Source organism: Coregonus clupeaformis, chromosome 19, assembly GCF_020615455.1.
Source record: "Coregonus clupeaformis isolate EN_2021a chromosome 19, ASM2061545v1, whole genome shotgun sequence".
In the NCBI taxonomy this organism is placed as follows: Eukaryota; Metazoa; Chordata; class Actinopteri; order Salmoniformes; family Salmonidae; genus Coregonus; species Coregonus clupeaformis.
In genome coordinates, this window is record NC_059210.1 from 33010175 (window position 1) to 33031005 (window position 20831).

At 42.7% G+C, this 20831-nt stretch overlaps 1 protein-coding gene and 1 long non-coding RNA gene across 5 annotated transcripts; both read right to left on the minus strand.

Moving 5' to 3' along the window:
- Positions 1-982: 982 nt before the first annotated feature.
- LOC121531868 lies at positions 983-6581 on the minus strand. Of its 4 annotated transcripts, none has more exons than XR_005994204.2 (7): positions 6538-6581; positions 6292-6396; positions 5457-5548; positions 2462-2572; positions 2288-2371; positions 1562-1693; positions 983-1456 (listed from the first exon to the last, which is right to left on the minus strand). It is a non-coding gene; the product is annotated as an uncharacterized LOC121531868 (long non-coding RNA). The 4 variants fall into 4 exon arrangements; XR_006661997.1 differs by adding an exon at positions 2959-2990 and having other exon boundaries at positions 6292-6568; XR_005994202.2 differs by having other exon boundaries at positions 6292-6568.
- Positions 6582-9629: 3048 nt separating this feature from the next.
- Positions 9630-19346, minus strand: LOC121531866 (trafficking protein particle complex subunit 14-like). The gene is made up of 12 exons (XM_041837388.2): positions 18348-19346; positions 16055-16150; positions 15684-15813; positions 15369-15455; positions 15050-15170; positions 14697-14844; positions 14082-14164; positions 13747-13898; positions 13372-13508; positions 12944-13022; positions 11378-11492; positions 9630-11265 (listed from the first exon to the last, which is right to left on the minus strand). The coding sequence occupies exons 1-12, from the start codon at positions 18861-18863 to the stop codon at positions 11109-11111; spliced, it is 1821 nt and encodes a 606-aa protein (XP_041693322.1). The 5' UTR covers positions 18864-19346; the 3' UTR covers positions 9630-11108.
- Between the last annotated feature and the right edge of the window lie 1485 nt (positions 19347-20831).

Below are 20831 nucleotides of genomic sequence, written 5' to 3' on the forward strand. Positions count from 1 at the left end.
GTACTTCTTTTCTTCTTCTCCCATCCTGATCATATTACCCACAAGTTTCCCCTTACGCTGTTTGCTAGCCCTTTATCAGTTTGAATCAATTATCTTTTCTTCTTAGTATTTCATCAATGAAATGTCATCTTTAAAAAAAAATGTAAATCCTTTAATGTAAATGATGATATCCATCTAGTGGTGGAATAATTATACTGCAACTACAGGATTAGATTTATAGGTGAACTGTTTACTTCTACTACTACTACTACTACTACTAAAAATCTGTTTATTACCAATTGTAAAACATTGTTTACTCATATAATTAGTTTCATACAGGCAGCTAATGTATTTACCTTCTTTAGTGTACTTACACCGAAGTTACAAAAATCCATATATAAAATGTATGGAATAAGAACTCTTCTGAATTCAGGTGGGGAGATAAGAGATGTCAGACTTTATTATAAACTGTAATCATTTTTCGTTCTTCTTTGATTGCGAGAGGCCAATGTTCGTTAGTATAGTGGTCAGTATCCACTATACTAGTAGCATACATATAAAATAAACAAGTAATTACAATATATTTACATACTAATGTGTGTGTTTTATTTTGCTTGTTAGCCACCCATCTCTGCTTCATAAAAAGCTGAGGTCTGGAACTCCCTCCAGGTCATCTCTCTCTCCATTCCTTGGCCTTGGTTGCCTGATGACTCACCCTGAATTTTAATCGCTACATAAATTATATTCATTGTGGAGAACAAACTTTGGCTTGAGCAATGTGGATGGATAGCCAGGGATTGGCCTTGGTACATGAAAAATACTTTTGCAGAACAATAAAGATATTTGCCTGCCACTCCTGGGAACCCTGTACACGAGGGCTGTTGGGGCCCTGTTTCAGCTCCAGAAGACAAAATCTGCACAGCCTCTCATAGGGTTGCAGGTCTGCTGACTTCCTTTTGGTCATTCATTTTAATCAAAGAAATATCCAATAAACCAAACTGTTGCTTTAACTGTGAATGTACTTTATTGCACACAATCCTCAATTAACATGGAACATCCATAAAAGAAACAATGTGTTTACATTGGGTCTAATGTGTGTGTGAGAGGGAGGCATGTTTTTCAACTCAAGAAAAAAGCACACAGAATTTCCTCAAACTGTACACATTAAGCAAAAGTCTTTTACAATATTATCAATCACAATTTGATAGATATTTAGAGTAATTATGTAGATATTGATAATGGATATGTAGGCATAGATATCTCCAATCCTCAAATAAAATGGAGTATACATAAAATAAACAAGTAATTACAACTTATTTACACTGGGGATAATGTGTGTGACAGAGAGAGAGAGTGTGTGCATGTTGTGTTTTATTTTTCTGTGTCAGCCACCCATCTCTGCTTTGTCAGTCTTGATAGGCCCAGTGTATGCACTTCTGGGTGAGGATGTCAGGCAGTGCTGGAGTGCATGGCAGATCTGAAAGAGAGATGCACAAAGTGACAGTAAGTATACAGCTCAACAACATGTATGTGTGCATATCTGTTGGTGTGAGTGAGCATATTCAATATAATTCTGAATTACCTGTATCCAACTGGGAATCCTCAAAAGTGTCTCCCTTCATGGCCAGTGTAGTAGGAACTGGTGCAGCCGGTAAATTAAATACCACAGCAGAGGACTGCTGTGACTGCAGCTGAACTGCTGGGGGTCGCAGATCTAAAAGAGAGAGGCACAATTTTCTTAACTCACAATAATCATACAACTAAACAGACTGAATGAGTGTAAGGCCTAGATTCAATCAGATCAAGCGTTAACCGGCGATAGCCGTCACCCGCATAGCTGATGTTTTGGAGGTGTCTGAGGTGTTACTACATTGGATCTGTCAAATCGGTAAGCAGCTGCTCTTGATCAATGTCACGCAACTACACCGTCCTACTCGCATTACAAGTTCAGAACGAGAAAGTGTAGGCTATATAGAATAATGACGCTCAAATTCAACATCATTAAACAAAATAATGAGGACTTCTATCAGCCTAATCCAGGTGTAGATTACATCTCACGTTCATGTTTTCAAACTTGTAAACAGGGCTGCATGAGATTTAGTTTAATGCGACTCCGTGCAGCCAATGGCAATGTCAGCTTTAAGTATAATGCCAGAAGCCGGTTGTGGATTTGACAGCTCTAACACAGTTCCACCTCACACACAGCCAAAACAACCGCTATGTGGATGTCGGCTAAAGCGGATGTGATTGAATAGAGCCACAAGTGAGGGAGAGTATGCATGTGTGTATACATGTATGTGATAATTACCTGTATCACCTGTCGCAGCCGGTGTAGCAGGGGCAGACGAATGCAGCTGTGAGGGCTGTGGTTGAGCTAATAGGGGTGTCAGATCTAAAGGCGAGAGGAACAGTTTTCTTAAGTGAAAATAATTATACAACAAAACAGAGTGAGTGAGTGTGTATACATGTGTGTGATAATTACCTGCACCACCTCACACTACTAGCCTCTGGAAGCTTCAGCGTGCCACTCCAGGCCTGGAACAGCTTAGTGGAAACACGGTTACCTGTCACCCACCGAGCCTGGTTGGCAGATCTGAAAGATAGGCACAATATTATTTTAATGACAAAGCCTTGACTACACACTAACCTAAACAGAACAGACTATGGGAGGTGCACAGTAGTACATAGAGTCATGACTAAATGGAACTCCATTCCACATCAAGTAACTCATGCAAGCATTAAAATTAGATTTAAGAAATAGATACAAATACACCTTATGGAACAGCGGGGACTGTGAAAAGACACAAACACAGGCACATGCATACACACAATAACATACGCACTGTACACACACGTACACATGGATTTTGTGTTGTAGATATGTGGTAGTAGATTAATGGCCTGAGGGCACACACTTAATGTGTTGTGAATGTATTGTAATGTTTTAAAAATTGTATAACTGCCTTAATTTTGCTTTACCCGAGGAAGAGAAGCTGCTGCCTTGGCAGCAGCTAATGGGGATCCATAATAAATACAATACAAAAAATGAATTAAGTTTGTGTATCAGGCAACCATGCAGCGTACTTCATTTTCAACCTGACCACATCCTTAAGTGAACATTCAGTGATTAGCTTTGGAAAAAATTACTATCAACAGTGTACAGTAAAAAGGATATAAAATATTCAGATCTGGATTGACAAGTAGGCTAAATTATGTGAAGTTACAAAACCTCTGGGGCTTAGTCTACACTCAAGAAATAAAGGATGCAGGACATGAGCTCTAGGACCATGCCTCAGGACTACCTGGCCCTGTCCCCAGTCCACCTGGTCGTGCTGCTGATCCAGTCTCTGCTGTTTCTGTCTGCGGCTATGGAACCCTGATCTGCTCAGGGCTCACCGGAGGTGCTACCTTGTCCCAGAACTGCTGTTTGATCCTGTCTCTCTCTCTAACGGACCTACTGTCTCAACCTCAAAATACTCAGCTATGAAGAGCCAACTGGCATTTACTCCTGAGGTGCTGAACTATTATTGCACCCTCTATAACCACTGTGATTATTATTTGACACTGCTGGTCATTTATGAACATTTAAACGTCTTGAAGAACGATCTGGCCTAAATGGCTGTACTCTTTTATAATCTGCACCAGCACAGCCAGAAGAGGACTGGCCACCCCTCAGAGCCTGGTTCCTCTCTAGGTTTCTGCCTTTCTCAGGACTTTTTCCTAGCTACTGTGCTTCTACGTCTGCATTGCTTGCTCTTTGGGGTTTTAGGCTGAGGACAGTGGGGGGAAAAAGTATTTAGTCAGCCACCAATTGTGCAAGTTCTCCCACTTAAAAATATGAGAGAGGCCTGTCATTTTCATCATAGGTACACGTCAACTATGACAGACAAATGGAGAGAAAAAAAATCCAGAAAATCACATTGTAGGATTTTTATGAATTTATTTGCAAATTATGGTGGAAAATAAGTATTTGGTCACCTACAAACAAGCAAGATTTCTGGCTCTCACAGACCTGTAACTTCTTCTTTAAGAGGCTCCTCTGTCCTCCACTCGTTACCTGTATTATTGGCACCTGTTTGAACTTGTTATCAGTATAAAAGACACCTGTCCACAACCTCAAACAGTCACACTCCAAACTCCACTATGGCCAAGACCAAAGAGCTGTCAAAGGACACCAGAAACAAAATTGTAGACCTGCACCAGGCTGGGAAGACTGAATATGCAATAGGTAAGCAGCTTGGTTTGAAGAAATCAACTGTGGGAGCAATTATTAGGAAATGGAAGACATACAAGACCACTGATAATCTCCCTCGATCTGGGGCTCCACGCAAGATCTCACCCCGTGGGGTCAAAATGATCACAAGAACCACACAGGGGGACCTAGTGAATGACCTGCAGAGAGCTGGGATCAAAGTAACAAAGCCTACCATCAGTAACACACTACGCCGCCAGGGACTCAAATCCTGCAGTGCGAGACGTGTCCCCCTGCTTAAGCCAGTACATGTCCAGGCCCGTCTGAAGTTTGCTAGAGTGCATTTGGATGATCCAGAAGAGGATTGGGAGAATGTCATATGGTCAGATGAAACAAAATATACCTTTTTGGTAAAAACTCAACTCGTCGTGTTTGGAGGACAAAGAATGCTGAGTTGCATCCAAAGAACACCATACCTACTGTGAAGCCTGGGGGTGGAAACATCATGCTTTGGGGCTGTTTTTTCTGCAAAGGGACCAGGACGACTGATCCGTGTAAAGGAAAGAATGAATGGGGCCATGTATCGTGAGATTTTGAGTGAAAACCTCCTTCCATCAGCAAGGGCATTGAAGATGAAACGTGGCTGGGTCTTTCAGCATGACAATGATCCCAAACACACCGCCCGGGCAACGAAGGAGTGGCTTCGTAAGAAGCATTTCAAGGTCCTGGAGTGGCCTAGCCAGTCTCCAGATCTCAACCCCATAGAAAATCTTTGGAGGGAGTTGAAAGTCTGTGTTGCCCAGCGACAGCCCCAAAACATCACTGCTCTAGAGGAGATCTGCATGGAGGAATGGGACAAAATACCAGCAACAGGGTGTGAAAACCTTGTGAAGACTTACAGAAAACGTTTGACCTGTGTCATTGCCAACAAAGGGTATATAACAAAGTATTGAGAAACTTTTGTTATTGACCAAATACTTATTTTCCACCATAATTTGCAAATAAATTCATTAAAAATCCTACAATGTGATTTTCTTTCCTCATTTTGTCTGTCATAGTTGACGTGTACCTATGAAGAAAATTACAGGCCTCTCTCATCTTTTTAAGTGGGAGAACTTGCACAATTGGTGGCTGACTAAATACTTTTTTCCCCCCACTGTATCTGTATAAGCACTTTGTGACAACTGCTGATGTAAAAGGGGCTTTATAAAATACATTTGATAGATTGCTCGTATTTGCTTCTATTCATGTCAGTAACTCTAAATATGACATTGAGTTATCTTACATTTCCTCAATAGGAAGTTGTAACTTAAGCCAACACTTTTTCCTGGTCTTTCCTGCTTGGGACAGGGGGCTTCAGGTTTGGGAATGGAGGGCCTAGAGAATTTGAATATTAACAATAATTAGTGTCCACATTTATGAATGAATTAAATTCAATTTGGGTTAGCTGTGTATGTCATCTGATTGAGAATTGCTGATGATATACTGTATATATCTATTTTGAAAATCACAATTCTATCTAGTGAGAGTGCACACAACCGTTAGCTTATTTTACCATGTCAAAAATAACATCATTTTGTCAAGGGAGACCTGGCAAAGAGGACAGAGCTCTCAGGTAAAAGGCATATTTATAGCAGCAGCTATGGTATGGATAAAGACAACGTGACACCCCCACAGCTGCATGAGTGTGTGATATTTCTATAATATTAGCTAATTTAACCATTTCCAGACCCAACGAATAACAGAACAGTAGGAAGGCTATTGTTACTGTATTGTAGCCTACTGTACCCCACCCCATCAACTAACTAGTGACAAGGCTACGTTGTTATCACTTAGTAATGTTGTACTGTAGCCTAATGCATCCCATTTAAACCAACTATTAGAGACAAGGCTATATTGCTGTAGTTCAGTAACACTGTAACGGTAACGTTACTAGCCTACTGTACACCACATTAACCACCTAGCTAGCTAGTGATAGCTTAGCTAGCTAGCTCCAAAGAAACAACCAATGACATTAACAGGCGTTTAAACACAATATCGATCTTGCTAGCTAGCTAGTATAATTGCATGCAAAACAACTTTACAGATGATTACAACGTTCGAAAGCAAAGTTGACTTACCGGTCTGCTGCTCTTGGGAACTAGATGGAGGCATCCACATAGCGGTTAGCTAGCGTCGTTAGCATTAGCTAGCTAGCAGCGCCAGCATGTTAGCTATCAAAGTCTCTATCCAGCAAGAATATCGAGGTTAAAAAAGAAAGAAAGTATGTTAAGCCATGCTGATTAAGTAAGACAAGTCCAATTGGACTGAAGTAATTAACAGGCTGAACGTACATTTCTGTGACTCACTAGCTAACTTTAGCTTACTATCTCAGTGAACGGAGGGTGATTGATGGGCTCTTCCTGTTTACAGCATCCCCTGTGGGGAAATCAGACTAGCGCCACAAAACCAACCAGTGGCCGGAATTATAGTACATCCGGGTTGGTTTAGAAACGCCATTGAATTCTCCTCTTTCCTTTGTTGTTATAGAGTTTGTCATCCACTGTGCTGTATTTGGATTCATGATTTGAAATGTAGGAGTGGCATCACTATGAATGACAATTGACACAGTTTTATATCTTCAATATACACTGTAAAAGAAAATGGAGCCGAACTCAAAAATATTTAATAACTTGTTCCACAGCCTTGTCGCATGCAATTCTCATTTTGAGTTTTCCAAAACTTTGTTCTGACTCAATGAGACAAGTTGGAGAGAAGTTAAATTAACTTAGAATGATTTATAAAAGTGTTCATATGGAAATTATTTTGATCTTGAAATATGGATATTGTAAAATGGTTGTTTTGTTAAAGGATTATTTTTATTTTTTACAACCAAATCTCGATTTTTCATTCCAAACTTTATCCACAACGTTATATTGTAGTGATGGGGAATAAAATCTATAGTTACATACCTGGATATTATTTTTGAAGCTATATCGTATCCAACATTTTAATTTTTTTATTTAACCTTTATTTAACCAGGTAAGCCAGTTGAGAACAAGTTCTCATTTACAACTGCGACCTGGCCAAGATAAAGCAAAGCTGACCAAGACGCACCTCCAACAACACATAAAACCTCACATAGCCTAATTCTGCCATAAAACAATGTGTTTGTTGTCCGTAGCTTATGCCTGCCCATACCATAACCCCACCGCCACCATGGGGCACTCTGTTCACAACATTGACATCACCAAACTGCTCATCTACATGACGCCATACCCACTGTCTGCCATCTGCCCATCTGCCCAGTACATCCGTGAAGAGCACACTTATACATCGAAGGTGAGCATTTGCCCACTGAAGTCGGTTACGACACCGAACTGCAGTCAGGTCAAGACCCTCGTGAGGACGACGAGCACACAGATGAGCTTCCCTGAGACAGTTTCTGACAGTTTGTGCAGAAATTATTCGGTTGTGCAAACCCCCAGTTTCATCAGCTGTCCAGGTGACTGGTCTCAGACAATCCTGCAGGTGAAGAAACCGGATGTGGAGATCCTGTGGCATTGTGTTGTGTGACAAAACTGTATGACAAAACTGCACATTTTAGAGTGGCCTTTTATTTCCCCCAGCGCAAGGTGCACCTGTGTAATGACCATGCTGTTTAATCAGCTTCTTGATATGCCACACCTGTCAAGTGGATGTATTATCTTGACAATAGAGAAATGCTCACTAACAGGGATGTAAACACATTTGTGCACACAATTTGAGAGAAATAAGCTTTTTGTGCTTATGGAACATTTCTGGGATCTTTTATTTCAGCTCATGAAACATGGGACCAACACTTCACCTGTTGCGTTTATATTTTTGTTCAGTATATAACTGACTGAATACCTTTTCACCCCTCTCAGTTTCTTCAGGTTGCCCACAGTAATTCCAAACCAAACCAGAACTCTTGTCAGTTTGTTACCATGGTGATATACAGCTGCTCTGCCGTCAACTTCACTCAGGTAATCAATCCATCAACATGATTAACCAATAAACTGTATCCATCAATCAATACAGTACTTATGGCCAAATCTTCACTTAGTTGAGACACATATGAGCTCTGGTCAAAAGTAGTGCTCTATAAAAGTAGTGCGCTTGTTCCCTCCAGGTAGATATTGACCTGTGGATGCCCAACTGCCCATGGTCCCTCCAGGTAGATATTGACCTGTGGATGCCCAACTGCCCATGGTCCCTCCAGGTAGATATTGACCTGTGGATGCCCAACTGCCCATGGTCCCTCCAGGTAGATATTGACCTGTGGATGCCCAACTGCCCATCCTCCATGACGCTCCCCCCTCCCCAGTCACGTTGACTCCACCTGCAACCTCCTCATCACTCTGTCCCTATTGTCCCAGCCCGCTGCAGACTACGTAAGACACACAGTTTCTGATGACTGATGTCCCAGCCGTCTGCCGACTATGTACAATCCACACACATATCTTGTCTCTTATCCACTAAAATATTGTCTTTTACATCCATCCCCTCTTTCCTCTCCTAGGTGCCTCTGTGTCAGTACCGTGAGGCTGTGTTCAGAAGTGTCGCCCCTCGCAGGCTGGTGGAGAAGGTGCAGGCCGAGTAAGCCATTTCTGATGACATCACAGACAGGGACAAGAAGCTGGAGCTGCCCTATGAGTACATGTCTCCCGACCACATTGAGAGCAGTGTGGCCATCTGAGCTGCTGCGAATACACACTCACGTAGACAGACACGCATGCATGCACACAGACAGACAGACACACACACTTACAGCCACATGCACACACAAGCATAATGATTTTACTCTCTATCAACCACAATGTTTCTTCCGTTTATAATAATCATGATTTCAAAAATGTTTTTAAACACTGAAACATAACTGCTTTCACGCTTTGATGGTGTTAGTGTCTTTTTACATAGTAATTTTTAAGACTTCACTCTTTAGTTCTCAATACACTATTGCCCTCAAACTCTCTGGACCTCGAAGCTAGTTCCACTTCATTTTTTCATTGTTACCCTCTAATCAGGGACCGGTTTAGAACTGGGACACCAGGTGTGTGCAATTAGGTAGAACAGAAAACCAGCAGGCTCTGGACCTCATTGGGTAAGAGTTGAATACCCCTGCACTATTGTATAGCATATACCACGTGTCAAACTCATTCCACGGAGGGCCGAGTTTCTGCGGGTTTTCGCTCCTCACTTATACTTCATTGATTAATTAAGGTCACTAATTAGTAAGGAACTCCCCTCACCTGGTTGTCTAGGGCTTAATTGAAAGAAAAACCAAAAACCAGCAGACACTAGGCCCTCCATGGAGTGAGTTTGACACCCCTGGCCTATACACTACACCAGGGGTATTCAACTCTTACTTTACGAGGTCCAGAGCCTGTTGTTTTTCTGTTCTACCTGATAATTAATTGCACACGCCTGGTGTTCCAGGTCTAAATCAGTCCCTGATTAGAGGGGAACAATGAAAAAAATGCAGTGGAACTGGCTTCGAGGTCCAGAGTTGAGTTTGAAGGCACTACACATTCTCATCAGTTTAAAATAACACAGTGTAGTGCTGCTGATGGGGCTTAATGATCTTGATGAGATGCAGCGATACACAGTGATCAGGTAGTTCACTCTCCTCTCCTAATGTAAACCAGGAAACAACAACAACAGCAGCGAACAATAATACTGGTTGCATCTCAATGGTCTATAGTGGCCTTCTCTCCTATTATCGTCTCCTTTTCTCCTCCATCTTTGCTGAGCGAGAGGCGGACTAGGACTTAGCTTCCACCTTTCTAGTTTCTTAACGTCAGTGTACTTAGATGGAGGAAAGGAGATGAGCGCACACCCCCTAATACTATTGAGATGCATCCCACAGAGTTTCGACGACAGGGAGCAGCATTGATTCACTGTAAAACGACTTCAATTAAAGTGCCTGAGCATTTTAAACTGTCAAAAGTCTTTAAAACAATCAAAACATGCTTTCACAAGCAGCAACTTAAAAAGTATAACATTGCTGTTATTACTATACTGACACTGAGCCAAGAGAGGGGAGGACAGAGGAAGAGGTCAGAATAATAAATACATAAATAGAGCTAAACACTGTAAAAAGGCATCATGGACAGCAAGGTTTGTACAGCGCAATAATGTTCTGTATATCTTGCATAACTATGGCAGCATTTAGCAAAGTATGACATACAGTATTTGTAGAGATAATACTTTATAGTAGTATTTCTCCTTTCTCCTTAAAAGGGATAGTTCTATCTATGTAGGAATAAATCAAGAGAAAACTCAAAACGGGATCCTTGGGACATCCCAACTCTGACGTCACCCCATTGAAGTTTAAATTTTAAACGGTTAAGGTGAGAGTTAAGATTAGGGTTAGGTAAGGGTTAGGTTTATGGTAAGGGTGGGGGTTAGGGTTTAGGTAGGGTGTCCCAAGGATTCCGGATAGCACTTACCATAAAGAAAGGCTAAATGACAAATGGTCGCGTGTTGTTTTTCCATCGACCCAAAGAGAGGACAGTGTTTTCTAATGTCGTCAAACTGAACACTGTGACCTCACAGAAGAGTTTCACATGGGTTCTCTTCACATCCCAACAGGCTTGTTGTTCTGACCATAGAAATAGAATAAACTACTTCCATGGTTCACACATCAGTAGCAGCATGAGTGTTAGAGATCAAATCAGTTACGTTTAGATAATACTGTGGCTTCTGCCTCATCCTCAGTTTAGACCTTAGGCCCTCATCTTCACACTCATTTCTCTCTATCTGCATCTTTCTCTCTCTTTTTCTCCTCTCCCATTATCAATGCTCCTCTCCCTCCATTCATCTTATCTATCTCTTATTCTCTCTCCACCCTATCCTCCCTCACCCCACATCTTGTATCTTCCTTTCCCTTCCCTTCCCTCTTATCTCCCTCCCTCTCCTTCTCCCTCTCCCTCTCCTAGCTGATTGGGTCCAGCACCAGGACTTTGCACTCCCTCTTGGCGATCTTGTCCAATGACAGCACAGCTTTCTCCTGGGGGGGCAGGTAGAGGGGCCGACCTACAGGAGAGCCCACCGGGGGGGTGATGGCTCGCCTTTCCATCGCACTGCCCGTCCTGAAACACAGACACACCAGTCTGAGCTTAAAGATGCATGTGATACAATTAATCAGTGTACAGAGGACACATAATGACTGTGTGTGTGAGTGTGTGTATCCTCCCTACTTACCTCATGATGTGAGAGCGCGACGGTTGTTGATGAGAGAAGCTCTGTGATCGTCCCAGACTGGCCTGGTGTCTATCCAGTAGGTCTCTGACTGCAGGGCTGGATGGACTGTTCTTACCTAGAAACACATAGATACAGTTGCTCTTTGTTTTCCATCACTTCATGTTAAAAAAAGAATTAGTCATTTACTACTAATAAAAACAGCATACAGTGCCTTCGGAAAGTATTCAGAACCTTTGACTTTTTTCACATTTTGTTAGGTTACAGCCTTATTCTAAAATGTATTAAATTGTTTTTTCCCCTCATCAATTTACACACAATACCGCATAATGACAAAGCAAAAATAGGTTTTTAGAAATTGTTGCTAATTTATAACAAATGAAAAACAGAAATATCACATTTACATAAGTATTCAGACCCTTTACTCAGTACTTTGTTGAAGCACCTTTGGCAGCATTTACAGCCTTGAGTCTTCTTGGGTATGACGCTACAAGCTTGGCACACCTGTATTTGGGGAGTTTCTCCCATTCTTCTCTGCAGATCCTCTCAAGCTCTGTCAGGTTGGATGGGGAGCGTCGCTGCACAGCTATTTTCAGGTCTCTCCAGAGATGTTCAATCGGGTGCAAGTCCGGGCTCTGGCTGGGCCATTCAAGAACATTCAGAGACTTGTCCCAAAGCCACTCCTGCGTTGTCTTGGCTGTTTGCTTAGGGTCGTTGTCCTGCTGGAAGATGAACCTTCGCCCCAGTCTGAGGTCCTGAGCGCTCTGGAGCAGGTTTTCATCAAGGATCTCTCTGTACTTTGCTCTGTTAATCTTTGCCTCGATCCTGACTAGTCTCCCAGCCCTTGCCGCTGAAAAACACCCCCACAGCATGATGCTGCCGCCATCATGCTTCACTGTAGGGATGGTGCCAGGTTTCCTCCAGACGTGACGCTTGGCATTCAGGCCAAAGAGTTGAATCTTAGTTTCATCAGACTAGAGAATCTTGTTTCTCATGATCTGAGAGTCTTTAGGTGCCTTTTGGCAAACTCCAAGCAGGCTGTCATGTGCCTTTCACTGAGGAGTGGCTTCCGTCTGGCCACTCTACCATAAAGGCCTGATTGGTGGAGTGCTGCAGAGATGGTTGTCCTTCTGGAAGGTTCTCCCATCTCCACAGAGGAACTCTAGAACTCTGTCAGAGTGACCATCGGGTTCTTGGTCACCTCCCTGACCAAGGCCCTTCTCCCCCGATTGCTCAGTTTGGCCGGTCGGCCAGCTCTAGGAAGAGTCTTGGTGGTTCCAAACTTCTTCCATTTAAGAATTATGTTCTTGGGGACCTCGACACAATCCTGTCTCGGAGCTCTACGGACAATTCCTTCGACCTCATGGCTTGGTTTTTGCTCTGACATGCACTGTCAACTGTGGGACCTTATATAGACGGGTGTGTGCATTCCCAAATCTCATATTCAAAGATGTCTCCAAAAATTATGCATTAATGTATCATAGCCTGTTGTCCTTCATTAACATGTCATAGTGTATATATTGTCCTTCATTCCATTCTATAGGCTCTGTAGATTCTCTAGATTCTTACGGGAGAGGGGGCGGGCGTCGGGGGGAGGGTTGGAGACAGACGCCGTGAACTGCAGCTTCAGCTTCATATGTTGACTCAGCTAGAGAAGGAGATAAAGATATAGAGGAGAAAGGATAAGACAATAATAATGATTATTAGTACTATATATATGCAACATGTAAAGTGTTGGTCCCATGTTTCATGAGCTGAAATAAAAGATCCCAGAAATGTTCCATATGCACAAAAAGCTTATTTCAATTTTGAGAAATAAGCTTTTTGTGCATATGTAAAATTTCTGGGATCTTTTATTTCAGCTCATAAAACATGGGGCCAGCACTTAACATGTTGCGTTTATATATTTGTTCAGTATACAATGTTTTTTATCATCAGACACACCCGAATAGGCGCATACACACACACAGTGTATCCCCATCCAGTGTGTATTGTACCTCGTAGAGTCCTGCCTTGAGTATCTGGAAGGCGACAGTGAAAGAGAGAGTGCAGCCTTTCCGACAGTGGCCCAGGTTACTGAGGGGGGAGTGACACACTACAGCCCCCAACGCTGCATCCTCACTTTGCCCCCGACCTGGAGGAGGGGGGAGGTGAAGGAGGGGAAAGGGATGGGGCAGGAGGGTAGAGAAAGGAGAGAAGAAACTGAGAAAATGGAAAGGTGTTTGAAAACTGTTCTTCACAGAAATAAGATAGGGCTGCCTGTCACCATTGTCAAAAACAACTTAATAAACTAATTGGTCACAATGATTGTACGTTTGTCCAGGAACCTTCCTTCCTTCGCTGTCCAGACCCTCCACTCACACACCCCTCACCCTCGGGTGTCCAGACCAGACGTACAGCCAGGAAGTCTTGCAGGTTGTTGAGCAGAGTGTATCTGACCCTGAAGTGGTCCCTGGTCTGCACAGTGCTGGGGCTACTGGCAGTCATCACGAACCTGGGACGGTCCAACCGGATACTGGGCAATCTGGAAGGAGAGTGGGATGGATGGAGGAGAGAAAAGGGAAGGGAGGGAGGGTTAATAAACTAACCTAAGAAAACTGAAGTTTCTGGGTGGATGGTAGCAACATCATAAACAGTTGTGGGCCAGACAGAGATGAGTAGTGAAGTGACACTGTGCACATGCAACAAACATGCAATTCAGTGGCACCTGTAGTGTGTGTAGATGCAGTTGGTGAAGGGCATCTTGGGAGTTGACCACTGAAGCACTGCTACAAGAGGAACTTCAAGACCCTGAATAAACACACAGTGACGTAGTGACACATCATACTCTGAAATGACAAAAGTGGCTTAAAGCTGCATGCAATATGTAACTTTTCGGTGTGAACCTACCAAATTCACATAGAAATGTGAGTTATAGCTCTGTCATTCTCATTGAAAGCAATTATAAGAAGCGGTAGTTCTGTTCTATGTGCGCTATTTTAATGCTTCCTGTTCTTAAGTTTCATTTTTTTGCATATTTTACATTTGATTTTGTACACCAGCTTCAGACAGCTGAAAATACAATAGTTTTGGTTATAGAAAATATATTTCACAGCGGTTTAGTTGGTACAATGATTCTCTACACTATACTTGCTTGTTTTGTCACATAAACTGAAATTTGGCGAACTATTAGAATTTTAGCAACCAGGAAATGGCTTTCTGCATAGTGCTTTTAACTTAACTCAGAAAAAAACATATTCACAGATGGGTGGTGGCACCTTAATTGGGGAAGACGGGCTCAGTAATGTATTTCTCTCTCTCACTCTCTCACACACTCACACACCTCTTTGGAGTCGTCCTGGGGCATGTCGCTGAGCTGCAGCTGGAACAGGAAGTCATATTCCTCCAGGGCGCTGAGCATGCTGGGTAGTCGACAGGCCACACTCTCCATCCTGCAGAACGACGCCATGGCAACCTCTCCTGACTGGTGGCTGAGAGGATAGACAAAATATAACATCCCGGATGTGAGGAAGACAAGAGTTAGATGTACCAGTAAAGACACTATGTGTGGACACCAACTTATAATGTAGAGTACTAACATTTCCCAGTCAAGATAAGGCACAAATAAAACAGTTACACACATATACAGACCCTCTCTCCCCCCTTTGTCCCTCTCACACCCACACACAGTCGTACCACACGTTGTCGACAAGCATCACAGATCCATCTGGCATCATGGGCAGGTAGGAGGCGTTGAAGTTTGGCAGAATCCTCACGTCCCTCACAGTCACCTCCTCCTGAGAACACTCATTTAATACTGAGAAAGAGGGGGGAGAGAGAGAGGAGAAAGAAAACGGTTAAAATGGGAATAGGAGCCAGAGAGAAGAGAAATAAGGTCAGGAGGCAGTAGTTTAAGTAACATCCATCTAATCTATCTAATCCAATTATTGTGTCAGTGGCATTAGTATTGACTCTCAAATGAGTTGTGACAGTACTGGCCATCTGGCCCTCATACCTTTGAGCACGGTGAGGTGCTTCCCAGAGACAGTCATCTGCTTACAGCGAACAGTTGGGGGCGGTAGCACTGTCAGAGTGGTGCTCACTGTGGAGGAGAGAGGAGAGAGGGGGTGCTGAGTTAAATCTGAGATGGATTAAGGCAATAAACATAGATAACTGATTCATATCAATATCTAATATGGCCAAAGAGAAAGTAGCATGGCTTTGTTAGCGATGCTGTGTTGACAAGTGTGTGTGTGTTTGTGTACCCTGTGCTTTGAAGTTGTTGAAGTCATGGAAGAAGGTGTGTTTGAGCGTGTGGGTGTGTGTGTACCCTGTGCTTTGAAGGTGTTAAGGTCTTGTCTGAAGGTGTGTGTGGGGACTCGCTGCTGTAGGATGCTAAGGTAGCCATGTTCCTGAACCTCCGCTTTCTCTGCCTCTCTCTTCCACACCGTCACCATCACCTGGACACACACACACAAACAATACGCAGATAATGAGCCCCTCAAAGATGTCATTGTTCACTGTTCACACTTGATTTAAAACCAAGCCTTCCAAGAGTACTGTATGAATGTAATTTCTTTATGCAAAATGTGAAGACCTTGTTCACAAGACTGAAGTTTTGTAAATGCATTAATGGAACACTGAGGATGTGTCCTAAATGGCATATTCCCTATATAGTGCACTATTAGTCTGACCTCTCACCTTGACTTTGAGGGTGTTGACGGGGAGTTTGTCCAATGACACGGTCAGGGGGAAGATGACCTCATCAGTCAACACAACAGGCTCGTCCAATGGAGACTAGAGGAGAAAGAGGGGGGAGTGAGGGCGAGAAAAGAGGGAGGAAGAGGGAGAGAGAGACAGAGAGCAGAGTGAGAGGAGGGAGGAAGTAAGGAGGGACAAATAAATAGACAAAAAAAATGAGCAGAAGAAAGAAAAAAAAGGAGAGACGGAAAAAGATGAGAGAGAGAGTGAATATTACCCATGCTCTAATTACTGCAGTCACAGAGACTGATCATTGTTACACAACATGCCTCTCCATCTTCAGTCAGTCATGAAGAGACAACACAGGGAGTCCCTGTTGTTCTCCTCACACACACTATTGTGGCAAGGTCAACAAAAGACACAGAGGCAGACACAAATACTGTAGATGTTTTCTGATTGTCTATGCCTGTGAGACAACAGTACAGTACAGTAGTGGATTTAGTTAGTGTGATCTGTGATGTTGCTGCTGATACTTTATTAGCTGGCTACAACTCTATGATACTCGTTCAAATGAAGGACTTTACCTAGCCCATGGAAATCACACATCTTCTCAGGCCAGTAGGAAAGACTCCTGACTGACTGACCAACCAACCAACCCCTTATGGTGTCATGTCAGTTTCTATCATAGAATTAGGAATTAGAAATACTAATTTCATAGGATTGCTATGTTTTCTATACTGACACTGTAATATGGGGCTTATAAGAAAGTTCCCAGTATGTCAGCGGGTGCTGCTGGGTGTTGATGTTATGATGTGGATTACAGAATAGAGATGAGAGGCCATCTGGAAAAAATATATACTGTTTGCATCAACCTGTCAGTTTGCATTCTGAGGTGACTTGTGAGAGCAGGTCAGAGTAAATATAGCTAAGGTAAGGGGTTAGTGCAGAATAGGCAGAGAGGGGCAGACATATAGATGAATTCCCTTAGAAGGGCATATAGAAAGAAAGAAAGAAAGAAAGAAAGAAAGAAAGAAAGAAAGAAAGAAAGAAAGAAAGAAAGAAAGAAAGAAAGAAAGAAAGAAAGAAAGAAAGAAAGAAAGAAAGAAAGAAAGAAAGAAAGACATAAGTAGATTCCTTGAAATAATTATCATAGCAAAATCTAGAACACCAAAGTTACACAACAAACACACACAATACCAAATAACCCACACTCTAAAACCCATAGGAGGTGGGGTTCATCAAGAAACCTCATTAGTTGGTGGGGGTTCTTGCAGGACCTAACAGCCCAACTGAAACATTTGGATTTGAATTTGAAAGGACAGCAGGTGCAGGCACTTAACTGAAAAAGAGCTCCACAATTTAAGGTAAGGTTTGTCCCTTGTATGATCTACATTTATATTGTTTTATGATGATACCATCTATCTTTTCATATTTGTGCAAATCTTTCTAAAACAGAAAATGGATACAATTCAATGGTTATCAATCAACAAATAGGTAATAATATGTTGGCTATAAGAATATGTTGAAGGCTAGCTGTATTGGGTGCAGATGACTGAACTGCTCACTTTTGTGTCTGTGTCTGCAGGTTTACAGAGAAGGAGGCATACAAAGGTATGTCAATTGGTATTGGTATGTTATGCAGATCACATGTACAATCCTCCTCCCTTACCTCTTCAAGGAAAATCCCATAGGCCTCTACATTATGGACAAGGTATGTGTATGAAAACCATTATCAAAATAATTGTATTCATCCACATTTATCACAAATGCCAAGGTATGAATACTGTCATGTGCATGTTTTGTTAATCATCTGTATAATTGCTATTTTTTGGATTCACAGACTTCACCCTCCCTACACCTCTGATGAATATAACAGGAAACCTGTTCGATCACCATGCACTGCAAAATCATTCTGGCTATGGATACGGAGAACATCAACACATCAATATACCAATTGGACTTGGGCCTCTGCTGGGAGTTTACCTTATATTTAGATGTTTTTATTCTGCTTTGCCACTAAAATCCTAATAAACACTGACAACTAAATTATTGTGTTATTGTTGTTATTGTTAAGCGTATTACTACTACTAATAATAATAGGGGGGAGTAGTTCAAATATTAACCCCAAAAGGTTCTTCAAAAGGTTATTTGAGGATCCATTGAAAGGAGTTATTCGAATAACTTATAGGGCTTCCCCCACAGTTTCAATTTGAAGAACCCCTAAAGGATCCTCCAGGAACCTTTACTTTTTAGAGTGCATAACGATTCCCATAACCCATAATGATATCCATACCTGCAACGGCGCCCTGCGGAACTCCCGTCCCCCACTCCCCGTGGTGTTGTGGATGAGAAGAGGCCTGCATTCCCTGAACCCCCGGCATCTCGCATCCACCCTGCTTGTCAAAGCCGGAGCCCCGTACTCATCCCCGGCCTCCTCCGTGCCCTCGTCCCCGCTGCTCTGGTAATCTTGGTGATGATGCGACCGGTGCCTGCTCTCTCCGGGGCTGACGCTGGCCACGGCGCACAGAGAACCGGCCAGCTCCCTCCATTCCCGGATACTTGGGGTCTCCGAGCCGAACCCAGCAACACCTCCCCCGCCTTCCACTGTCCCAATCCCCGGCCCTGTCGGTGTCTCTCCGCAGGACGCGTCCCTGCACCGGAGCACCAGGAGGAAGCGGACCGTCTCGCCGAGGTAGAGGTGACTGCGCCGGGGTAGGGTTCTGTAACGGGCCGGGTCGGACAGGTCGGAGATAGGCACCGCGGGGAAATACATGAAATACTCGCACTGAGACTCCATCATCCGAACCATCGCACCAAACAAGCACCTGCCTGTCAAATATAGGCTATAGAGATGTATAATCCACAGACGCTCCTGATGTAGCCTAAACAAATAGATTATCAAGCAATGCACTGATGTCAAACCGAATAAGATCCAGCATCCTATCAATTTGGTGATCAAAAGGTAAACACCATTCCTGATTTAAAGACAGTAGCCTAGTCATTTCGTAGGTCCTGCATCATCATCATCATCGCTCCTCTAGATAGCTGCTACTGCAGATGGGTTAGCAGCCTCAGAAGCGATGTTCATAAACGCAAGCAAGCCACGGGCAAAAGTAATTCAGCATAGAGGATGCTGCAGCAATAACAAATGGGTTTTCAGAATAATTTATCAACGAGGACGTGCCCTGCCCTGTGTGTGTGGTTGACCCTGAAATTAATCTAAATTACTTTGCCATGGAAATCACACCACATTAAAACATAATATAGCCTATTTTTAACCATGTATAGACTAATGTTGGTATAACACAATTTAGCCTATTGAAATCCACACCAACATATGGTGTCGTCACTAGTTAACACAGCCACAAAATCATAATTATGGCTAAACCCCGCCCATTTCTACAATTGATTTTAAAGAGATTTTAAATCTCACCTTAACCCTAACCTTAACCACACTGCTCACCTTATGCTTAAGCCCAACCTTAAATTAAGACCAAAAAGCTATTTTCTGTAGCTTCGTGGCTGTGTTATCTGGTGGGAACCAACAAATATGGTTTTAGCTAGCAGATTGTAACGGGATAATTTGATGCTCCAGGTTATTTTATACAAGATGCTGCCACAGATTTTTCGACTAACCTGCCCTTGGCAATATTGTCTTTGTTCTCGATTTGGGGAAAAATGTAGGCTATCTTATGTCAGTGTCCAGTTGCAGGTGGCTTCAGAATCTTACAGTGCCTTCAGAAAATATTCACACCTCTTGACTTAATCGACATTTGTTGTGTTACAGCCTGAATTCAAAATGGATAAAAATAGATTATTTTCCTCGACTATCTACACACAATACCCCATAATGACAAAGTGAAAACATGTTTTTAGACATTTTTGCAAATGTATTAGAAATTAAATACAGAAATATCACATTTACATACAGTCACAGTCAAAGTTTGGACACACCTACTTATTCAAGAGTTTTTCTTTATTTGTCACTATTTTCTACATTGTAGAATAATAGTGAAGACATCAAAACTATGAAATAACACATATGGAATCATTTAGTAACCAAAAAAGTGTTAAACAAATAAAAATATATTTTATATTTGAGATTCTTCAAAGTAGCCACCCTTTGCCTTGATGACAGCTTTGCACACTCTTGGGCATTCTCTCAACCAGCTTCATGAGGAATGCTTTTCCAACAGTCTTGAAGGAGTTCCCACATATGCTGGGCACTCTGCGGTCCAACTCATCCCAAACCATCTCAATTAGGTTGAGGTCGGGTGATTGTGCAGCACTCCATCACTCTCCTTCTTGGTCAAATAGCCCTTACACAGCCTGGAGGTGTGTTTTGGGTCATTGTCCTGTTGAAAACAAATGATAGTCCCACTAAGCGCAAACCAGATGGGATGGCGTATCGCTGCAGAATGCTGTGGTAGCCATGCTGGTTAAGTGTGCCTTGAATTCTAAATAAATCACAGACCGATTCACCAGCAATGCACTCCCACACCCTCACTCCTCCTCCTCCATGCTTCACGGTGGGAACCACACATGCAGAGATCATCCGTTCACCTACTCCGCGTCTCACAAACACACAGCGGTTGGAACCAAAAATCTCAAATTTGGACTCATCAGACCAAAGGACAGATTTCCACTGGTCTAATGTCCATTGCTCGTGTTTCTTGGCCCAAGCAAGTCTCTTCTTCTTTTAGTGTCCTTTAGTAGTGGTTTCTTTGCAGCAATTCGACCATGAAGGCCTGATTCACGCAGTCTCCTCTGAACAGTT